Source organism: Lissotriton vulgaris, chromosome 7 (assembly GCF_964263255.1).
Source record: "Lissotriton vulgaris chromosome 7, aLisVul1.2, whole genome shotgun sequence".
Lineage (NCBI taxonomy): Eukaryota > Metazoa > Chordata > Amphibia > Caudata > Salamandridae > Lissotriton > Lissotriton vulgaris.
The window spans coordinates 889,977,698-889,988,705 of NC_141695.1; the positions used below are offsets into that span (position 1 = coordinate 889,977,698).

The 11,008-nt window shown below is 39.5% G+C and overlaps 1 protein-coding gene across 1 annotated transcript; it reads left to right on the plus strand.

Annotated features, from left to right (window-relative positions):
* Positions 1–2,719: 2,719 nt before the first annotated feature.
* RPS14 (ribosomal protein S14) lies at positions 2,720–10,777 on the plus strand. Its single transcript, XM_086931299.1, has 5 exons — positions 2,720–2,814; positions 3,623–3,773; positions 4,026–4,187; positions 4,926–5,002; positions 10,673–10,777. Exons 2-5 carry the CDS (start codon positions 3,625–3,627, stop codon positions 10,738–10,740), a joined length of 456 nt encoding a protein of 151 aa, XP_086787425.1. The 5' UTR covers positions 2,720–2,814; positions 3,623–3,624; the 3' UTR covers positions 10,741–10,777.
* Positions 10,778–11,008: the final 231 nt, after the last annotated feature.

Here is an 11,008-nt window from a genome sequence, read left to right on the forward strand (position 1 = left end):
GAGGAAGACAGACTAATGTTGGGACCTTTTATACGCTACCATCTATGGTTACTCCCTGGTGTTCATGGGAAATGTAGTTTTTTGGTTATTTTTATTGGCTGCTGAGCATTTCATTAAAGAAATGAGAAAGCATAATCGGAGCCTCCTGTCCTGACATAGAATTTGGATTGTGGGACACTACTTCGTCGAATGGGCCGTGGTTTATGCTGAGCAGCAATTTTGTGGGAGATCACTGGGTCTCAACAGTTGTACACACAAGGTTTTCTGGCATGGTAAAGGGGGAATGTGTTAGGGGGATTGTTTCCTTTTTTGTCTGTACTTTGTGAGGGAGGAGTGGGTCCGCCAGTCTTGCTAGTAATTCACCTGGGTGAAAACGATCTGGTATCCTTATCTGGTCTGATTTTGATAAAATTGATGAAGATGGATCTGGAAGTCATCAAAGAAGCCTGGGCGAGCACCATGGTGATCTGGACGGAATTTATGCCACGTCTACTCTGGAATGGAGCTCGTAATCACACAGCTATGGACAGAGCGAGGAGGAAACCGAACCGATCTATGAGACTGTTTTGTAAGGAAATGAGTATTTACAGTTTGGCTCCTCCTCATTTACAAGTTTCTGAACGGCACTTGTTTCATGAGTATGGGGTTCACCTTTCCCAGTTGGTTCAGTCCTTTTATTTATTAGAATTACGTGCTTTGATTGCCAATGTTTTGGATGTGCAGTTGTGGTTTTCTAAGAGTCAGGTTTAATGTGCTTTTCAGGTGGGGCAGGAAAACTCTAAAGGTTTTCCTGGTTGGCGGGTTTTTAGTGGGGGGTGGGCAGCCTGGAGCGGGTTGGTCCATCCTCAAAGGGCAGGTAAAGGAAAGGAGGGGGTAGTTACAAGAGTTAGTTGCCTTTGGTTTGGTAGGGTTAACTTGGTGGGGGTTTACTCTTTAGTAAGGATGCTCAGTGAGCTGAAAGAATTTGGGTTTAATAAATAAATGAAATATGTTGTTAAGATGTTTTGTTTCACACCTGTCTTAATAAAGTGGCCTTTCTTGCTTACTAAGAAGTTGTGGACAGTGAGTTCTTGCGCGAGGGGGGACCCAGGGAGAGCCGTGCGCGAGCCGGTCTCTCCCTGGGCATGTTTGCGCAAGGTGACTGGCCACACAGGTGCTGATTGAATTAGTGTGAGGGACAGAGGCTATAAGTAGGGCTAGCGTAGGGCGGGAAGGGGAGATACCGGCGGGAGGCGGGCGGTGGAATTTGTTTTTCCCCACCCAACCATTCACTCTTTTTCCATTTAGGCCTTTTTCTTATCAGTGCTTTAGGTACTGATTTTGTTTTATAGGTTTGCCATGCTATGACAGGTTGAATTTTTCCTTTTGTAGGCGGGCTTTTAGTGGGGGATGGGCAGCCTGGAGCGGGTTGGTCCATCCTCAAAGGGCAGGTAAAGGAAAGGAGGGGGTAGTTACAAGAGTTAGTTGCCTTTGGTTTGTTAGGGTTAACTTGGTGGGGGTTTACTCTTTAGTAAGGATGCTCAGTGAGCTGAAAGAATTTGGGTTTAATTAATTAATAAATAAATAAGTAAATGAAATATGTTGTGAAGATGTTTTGTTTCACACCTGTCTTAATAAAGTGGCCTTTCTTGCTTACTAAGAAGTTGTGGACAGTGAGTTCTTGCGCGAAATCCTCTCTTGTGTTTCCTTTAAAAACTATAATGTTGCGCTGTATACTGAAAGAATTTTGATCACATGCAAGGTACACGACTAGTGAGTTACCTCTTAGTTCCCCAATAGTACTGTTATCAAGGCAGGGGCAGGAATGTTTCTCAGTTTCTGTTTAAAAACGACCACTTTTCATGAATACTTCTTGTTGCAGAGACACGACCTGATGTCCTGATGAAAAGCGGATTAGCATGTTAAACAACGATGCTTTCTTTTTATTTTTGAAGACACCTTGTCATATTCTAAAATGTTTATAGTATGATTAACAAGCCAAATCAAATATTTTCAGGGCTAGGCTCGTTCGGCTGCTCTTAAAGCCTGTGCCAATCCTTTCGCCATACATAGTAACTGCAGCTGTAGTAAAAACCAAAAGTGTATTGCTGGAAAGTTAAAACAGCTGCAATTACTTGCAGCACCACAATCGTTCGACTCAAAAACACAACAGATCCATCGGACGCGACAATCCTTAAATGGAAAACACGGTGCTGTCAATTTTGGAAAATACACGCTCTTTGTCAGCAGTCTCGAGCTGCAGTAGCTAACAGGGTTGAAAACTGACTGCCAAAAATCGATGCACAAACCTCTCCAGCCCCGCCCCGAGACAATGAAAGTAACAAGGGCTTGGGAGGAGACGCAGTGCTATCGAAGACACAAAAGAAAGACTCATGACAGCGTGTGATTCTTGTGTAGTTTAAACGTACAGTTTAATCAAGCAATAATGTGTCACACACTCCATCAGATATACACAAAAACCTAAAGGAAAATGTTAACGCATATAATTCGATAATATAAAAAAGGCAGCAATATATAAAAATATGCTCGTTTTAGACATTTAATAGGCTAATTGCATTTGCTAAGTAGCCGACTCCATAACAATGAGGCCAATAAAATACATATTGAAATAGTAGCCCGAAATATACAAAAATATCCTCCGAGATCCACGCAAATTATTTTGCTGCTTTAAACCTAAAGCGTGGCGCTTATTTAAGCGCGTCCTTTGTCGATTTCAACTGCTCGTTGTAGTACTTCCGGTGTAAATACGTAACCTATGCCCTCGCGACTCACGTTCCTTCCTTTCCGGTAGCGATTCAGCGACAACTAGCAGAAGTAAGTAATGTCTGCAGAGAAAATCCGTTGTAATCCTCTGCATTCGGCAGTTCGAATCCCTTTGCTGTGTTCGTATCTGGATCATGAAGTCTCTAGGCTGCACGTTGACCTCGGTATCGCGAAAATTAGATGCCGGGCGACCTGTAAAAAATGTCATTCTGTTGCTGCTTGGCGAAAGCCTTTTCTTGTGCTGTGTAGGTTATGGCACACCGGGGAGTAGCAACCTCACTTCTGCTTGACAACGTCTCTGCAGCTTCCAGTGTTAGCTTTGTAAAACCATTAAAAGTAATTTCTACGGTAAAAGCTATTCCCTTTCGACTTTACTAAGTTTTGTACCATTATTTCAGTGTGTTTAGTAATGTTTGTGTTGTTAATTGTCTGGCTGTTTGGGATATTTTGTTATCCGTTTGGTGGCATATTTCGTTTGAGTGTGTTGTTAAAAGGTTGTAACGTATTTTGATGTAATCATTCGAGTTCGTAATTAAAACGGTGCCAGCATATAACAACCTGGCAATTTAATTGTTTTAGAAGTAACTTTTTTTGTAATACGGTTCTGCATGCATCGCCGTGACACGTGCATTTTAGCCGATTAAGATGGAATTGTGAAAATATAACTCTATTTTATTTGAACTGTTCCGTTGTATGGTACTTAAATGAGGTCTGAGTTTGTCGCTCACTGTTTACGCTCACGCTTTTTTCCATTATGGCAGTCCTTTTATGGACGATTGAATTACGAATGTGATCGAAACCCACTTAGTTATTTTGACTTCATTGCGTTTTGTCTGATCAGTCTTGTCTTTTCCTTAAGAAATGGCTCCTCGTAAGGGCAAGGAAAAGAAGGAAGAGCAGGTCATCAGCCTGGGACCTCAAGTTGCAGAGGGTGAAAATGTGTTTGGAGTGTGCCATATATTCGCTTCCTTCAACGACACTTTCGTCCATGTCACCGATCTGTCTGGCAAGTAAGTCGCCTTGGTACTGCTTGTATCCTGTTTGTCACAGTTCCACAATCCACTGTTTGGTCTGCTTAATTACATCACTTGCAAAGCTATTTAATTTCACCTAAATTATGCTTCTGGTTTTGATTGAAAACACTGACATGCACGCCATTTCCTCCAACACTCCTTTTCTTTCTAGTGTGAATTATATCACCCTGACAATTCGTTCTTGTTGCTGGTCTATCTGATTTCTGATGATTATCCATGTCTTTCCAGAGAAACAATTTGTCGGGTGACTGGTGGAATGAAAGTGAAGGCTGACCGAGATGAATCCTCCCCATATGCCGCCATGTTGGCAGCTCAGGATGTGGCCCAGCGATGCAAGGAGCTTGGCATCACCGCCCTTCATATTAAGTTACGCGCAACAGGTGGAAACAGGTGAGCGAGCACACATCAGTGACTCTAATTTTCTTTGTTGATGCACCTCGATTAACTTGTGGGGCTTTTACGACAGCCGCTGTCCAAAAAAGATGTGCCTATTGGACCAAATTATTCATCTGTGAGTTAGGGTACATTTTTTTCCGTCAGTTCGAGATGGGGCTCCTTGATGGTGATATTGCACTGTATTTTAACTATGCATAAGTTTTGTCTGGTCAAACTTCATTTGAGTAACCCATTAGTGCAATGTTTGCTCTAGTATTTAAAGTTGTGTTCGCAGTGACCGGTGCAAACTTCAAGAACAGAAGTTGAAAGTGCAGTTTACTAAGGATTCATAAGGCGCCATACTAGTACTTTAAAAACTCGCACCCTTCATTCGCCTTCTGATGCTCTAGAAGGCTACCATAAACTCTACATGAGCACATTTTGTCTACACAAGCACATTTTGTCATGCGTGTTTCACCCTGTAGGTGGCAAGGCGCCCTTCCTTGAACGCCTGGTCATCTTTATTTAGGCACATATACCTAAATCGTCTTTCAGCCCATCTTTGTTCTGCACTTGCGCCATTTCTGCTATTTGGGACAGAAAGCTGGCCATAAAAAACATAACTTTGATCATAGTAATTAGAAAGTATGTATGGCTTTCACCTTCTGAGTTTGTGGTGCTGCTGCTTTGTTTTAAGAAATAAAAGCACTTTATGACCTGTCGTGCCGCTGAACATGTTCATTCTATTCGCAGGACCAAGACACCAGGACCAGGTGCTCAGTCAGCCCTAAGAGCCCTGGCCCGTTCTGGAATGAAGATTGGTCGTATCGGTAAGCTGATTCATCGTTTATCTGCAATTGTTGCTTTTGGTTTCGTTGGTGTTTAACTGGCTATTTTGCAAAGAAATAGTCTTGTCTGTGATAATTATTAGAGCAGTAGTTGATCTGGTGATCCAGTGATCATTCACTATAATGCATCTTGAAAGCAGACCTTTCCTCTACTATCTCTTTTGCTTTCAAATAAAACCAGCAGTCTCCAGCTGGTCTGGACTTAAATCCTGTGTTGGTTGGGCAATGTTTCTAAATGCATTGTCAGATTACTTAGTATTTGATAGGGCTGTGAAGCCCCTCTGCCAATATCTTCTAGAGTGATCTCCTACGCTAGGCTGCAGGGTAGAACTGAATTATATGGCAATAAACCATATGTGCCACATTATGCTGCACCTTTGTTGACCGTATTACTTCATTATTGTGAGATTTTTACTCATTGTAATAGGCTAAGATTTTACCTCAGTAGTTCCAATTTAACAACCAAATGTAGAAACTAGCAACTAAAAGATGACTGGTTAGCCTTTGCATGTGGGCTTTCCACTGCCTGAACACGTTGCAACATTTGTGATCTGAAAATGATGTTGCCAATCCATGCAAAAAAAAAGCATCAGTTAGAGAATCACACCACTCCAGTGGCCTTACTTACTGTCTTGTCTCAAGTTCAGAGCTTTTTCATTCTAGGATAATGTGAGATGAGATAAAAACGTTAGTTAGAACGTGGCAATCATTTTTGTGCAGAAGTGCTATTGAGGTTCCTCTAATGTATTGCCTCACAGCAAGGACTTGTCAAAAAGTTTAATTTTTTACAGTCTTGATGTGAGTATGCTTTAAAATTACTTAGAAAGCCTTGAAGTGCGTGTTTAATGAAGTGGCCTGCAACAACTATTGAGTGGCTGTTTAATAGCATGTTAAGCGCAATAAAATTTAGGTTTTACAGGTAGTAGACCGTGTATTTGATGTAATATCTTCTCTTTCCAAATAGCATTTATATCACATTCCCTCTTAAGAAATGACTGCCAAAAGTTCTTGACTCTTGGTTCTTGGTACCCAAAATTCAAATAGGTCAAACACTGCTTGTCTAATTCGACCAAGTATTTTTATTTATACCACTTGCTTGTGTTTGTTATTTTTTAAAGAAAACATTTTATCAGCAAAAAATACACCTATACATCCACATATTTATACTAATATACAATGGAATTTACAAACAAATGACATTTACAAAAAAGCTTTAAATCAATTAAGTGTCAAAATCCTACATAAAACACAAGACTATTAGACAAGACTGTACATCATATAATCATGTGCCTTGAAAAAATGATACTTCAATCAGTTCAAAATCAAAGGAGTTAAGTCAATCTATGACGACTATTTGGCCCAGCGTTTGCTGGTTTAAGAACTATGAATAACCAAAAGTCCTCCTTATTACATGCCGACGCGTTTTCGATTCCAGGACAAAGTTCCTGGGATCTATTCAGGGCGTTGTCATTGTATCAAAACATTTCAGAAAGAATGGGAGCTAGGATATTTATTCGAATGCTTCCTAGACTTTGTGTTAATGGGTTTCCGGGTATTATCCTCCAACAAAATTAAAACTCAAATGTACAGTCTTGTCTAATAGTCTTGTGTTTTAGTAGGATGTTGACAATTGATTTAAAGCTTTTTTGTAAATGTCATTAATTGTTTGTAAATTCCATTGTAAATTAGTGTAAATATGTGGATGTATAGGTGTCTTTTTAGCTGATAAAATTTTCTTTAAAAATTTAAAAAAACAAACAAGTGGTATAAATAAAAATACTTGGTCGAATTAGACAAGCAGTGTTTTCGACCTATTTGAATTTTGGGTACAAATGATGGTTTGTGTTTTTCTCTTTTAAAATAGAGTCCAGCTTATCCACCTGTCCTCAAGGGCCTAACTCCTTAGGTTTTCATCTTCTTTAAATTGGCATCACCCAGAATGTGGTGAATGTTTAGTAAGCGAAGTCTAATGTTTATGCATTAAATATAATGGGGTGGCCCAGTGACCCTCAGAACCTGGGTTCTAAGATATATACAAAAACAATGGTTCTGTTGGGAATACACATCTCTTTGTCAAAATCAATTATTCATATACAGCCCTTTATATGTATTTCACAATGTCATTCTTGGAAATATTTAAAAAAAACATACACACAAGTTTTGATTTTCTCAAGTTTTCTTATATCGAAAATTATGTATGAAATAATCATAGACCAAACTGAACAAGGGTTTTCCAAAACTCAATGACATAGGAATCAGTTACAATAAAGTGCTCAAGTGAGTGATAGTGACAAGTGATGACAGTGTAGTGAAACAGTAACACATACAATTATACATATATATCAGTCCATAATTTGAAATCAATTGTTCCAACGGTCACGTATATTTCTTTTTGGTTGAAACTTCGTATGGACAGATAGGTTTAACCACGCCGACGTTTCGACCCTAGTAAATGGTGCAGACTTTCTGGCAACCGTATCGGGTCTTCATCAGGACCAACAGGGGACAACCTGAGAGTTTGGAGATTTTCTTGCTTATTGTCAATCGTCTGGGCAGGGAGGGAGTCAGCCGACACCCTCAGCAGTGAATCCGTCAGGGCGGAATCTTATGCAGTAAATGCCGTGGATTTCTTCACCAGCCGGTGAAGAAATTTGAAGGTAGAGATTATATCAATCACTTCGGAAACAAGCAGCAAACATCTGTCTTATTTTCTGCACGCACGCACAGACGTTTGTTGCTCGTTTCCGAAGTGATTGATATAATCTCTACCTTCAAATTTCTTCACCGGCTGGTGAAGAAATCCACGGCATTTACTGCATAAGATTACTCCCTGACTGATTCACTGCTGAGGGTGTCGGCTGACATCCTCCCTGCCCAGACAATTGGCAAAAAGCAGGAAAATCTCCAAACTCTCAGGTTGTCCCCTGTTGGTCCTGATGAAGACCAGATACGGTTGCCAGAAAGTCTGCACCATTTACTAGGGTCGAAACGTCGCGGCGTGGTTAAACCTATCTGTCCATACGAAGTTTCAACCAAAAAGAAATAATATACGTGACCGTTGGAACAATTGATTTCAAATTATGGACTGATATATATGTATAATTGTATGTGTTACTGTTTCACTACACTGTCATCACTTGTCACTATCACTCACTTGAGCACTTTGTAACTGTGATACCTATGTCATTGATGTTTTGGACAACCCTTCTTCAGTTTTGTCTATGATTATTTCATACCTGATTTTCCATATAAGAACTTTTTTGAGAATCAAAACTTTGGTGTGTGTTTTTAAAAAAAAAAAAATATTTCCAAGAATGACATTGTGAAATACATATAAAGGTCTGTATATTAATAATTGATTTTGACAAAGATTTGTGTTCCCAACAGAACCATTGTTTTTGTATATATATGTATATGCATCATACGATTTGATTAGCCATACCAAAACTATGGGGGCGATAAGTCTGTATGATAACCTTATCTTAACGTTCCTTTTGCCTGTTTAAATTCTCCCCAAAATTCACTTTTGGAACTGAAGTCTTTGGTTCCGAAAAGATTTTTTTAATGCTCTACCTGCTGATTTGCAGGACATGGCAGAAATCCATGATTTTAGTTTCTGGTATATTCTGCTTGTTTGCTAGCTGAGGTCCAGGAATAGGATTACGTCGTTGCTGTGTCCTCTCCCGTGTATCTTTTCCATAAGTTATTAATCAGTGAGGGCATGGCACTGGATGGACTGTTCAGAGAGGTCTTTGTAATAGCACAGACTTTAGCAGTTCTGCTTGGGCTCCCATTAATAATTTCTACTTGGAGGATATTTTTCTCTATTCTCCAACCATGCAGCGACCAGTGTGCACCTTAGAAACTACCCGTATGGATGATTCCTGGGTAGGAATGGCAAAGCAAAAGGTTTGTGAACATTGAATTTGTTGTACTCCATGCATTTTGCAGTCATTCCCCTTTCCTGCTTCTAAACTTTACAGAAAATTAGTTGCACTATTGGAATTTCTGCCATTGTAGCTGCACTTAACTCAAGGTTTTATTTAGGTTCTCTGTCAATTTGAAGTCGCAAATGGTTTTAATTTATTTAGTTGAGTTTATTGGGTCAACAAAAGTTGCACTCTGGAGACTTGGTGAGTAGGATGGGCATGCTCCAGAGAAACCCAAGTCTTGTTTGATTTTTGATGCCACATCCTAGTTCTTTCATAAAATGTCTTCCCAGTTTTTACATATAAAGTGCCACCTGTACTGCCATTTAACCCCATTGGAGGCTTTCTACCATATATAGCAGACACCTGTCATATCCAGAACAAAGGTTGGTTAGCGTTTAACTGATACTTTAATCTCCCTTGAACAGCCGTTTAATTATTATATTGAGAGGTTTTTTCTTCCATCCCACATTTACAAATGCAGTAAGCTTGAGGGAAAAGTGTGTATGTATGTGTGTGTGTGTGTGTATATATATATATATATATATATATATACAAAATTATTAATTTTTTTTATCGTCACCCTTTTCGGAAATACTAAAACCTATTTTCTCACGATCCTTTCCCTCCACGGAATGATGCAGCACTCCAGCTTATTTGGACACTTGTATTGAAATGCTAGTGTCCTTGAATTGCCACTAACCAGAACGAGCATTAGCAGAGCTAATATAGAGCTGGCTCTTTTTAGGGGTAATAATTGGGCAACTCTGGGTTGCTGTCTCTTATACTAGAAACAGAATGCCAACATGAAACCATTTACAGTAAAAAAATGTTAGTTGGGATTAGGACCACTTTGCTGAAGAGGCTGCATTCCTTCAACTCTTCCATCAAAGTACCGTTATAAAAAGACCAAGGAAGTTTGCATTGGAAGTGATAACTTCAAAGTCAATCCCATTCAAATATTTCATTGTGTACTTTTGACCGAGGACCAGCATTTTTATTGCATTTCTTAATGGAAAAAAATGTCTTGTCACAAATGGTGTACAGTCAACATGTTACAGCAGAATAAAGGGGGGGATCAATATGCCAGGATAAATGGATAGAACTGTATCTAAATGACTGGCTAGGCCACCCAAAGAGCATACTGTTACTAAAATCCCTAAATCAGCAAATGAAAATGGTTTATCAGCTAAGTGGATACATCAAAAAATGCACCCTGGATAATGATTCCAAGCTACATGTTGCACAGCAGTCAAACAGGAGTCGTACTTTAGTCCTATCATTAAAATTTAATGGCGACACATAAGACAATGTAACAATCCTTGAAATGCCATGACCTTTATGTCTCATTGTTGCACTCTTTTGAAGTGACCAACCAGACCTATGAGCCAAGGCCCATTCCCATAGCCTGGCAGTGGTAATAAACAGCCTATTACATCTTGCAGATATGATGTTCACATACAGAATGTGGCACATGCTCCCATTTACCACAGTTTTTCTGTCTCTACCATTTATGTTGGCAGATTATGTGCATATATAAATCCCAAAAGTCTAGACTTGGACTCTATTTTATTACTTAAATATGGTCTTGCAAATTTTCCTGGTGAAAGTAAAAATTGAATATACCTATAAACGTGCATTGAAAATGCTTGTAGTGCCCTGCTTTGTTAGAAGTTACGGCTGTGAATTGATGATATATCAATTACTGTTTTTCTCTCCACAGAGGATGTGACTCCAATTCCCTCCGACAGCACTCGCAGAAAGGGCGGTCGCCGTGGTCGTCGTCTGTAAACTTAGTTTGTCAAATAAAAAAAAATATAAAGCCACACTTTTGGTATTACTGTCTTCTGTACAAGCTACTTTGCACATGATTATTGAAGACATTTATGTTTTAGTTTTTGGAGGCTTGTGAAGCATGATTCTCAATCTATAATTCAGCATGCCTGACATGTATTAATACTGTCTCTTGGAGATATAAGATTCTGTGCCTACTTATGATGTGAACACTCCATGTAGTGCAATATCCATTGTTGGCAACTCCTTGAAACTTTTGGTATGC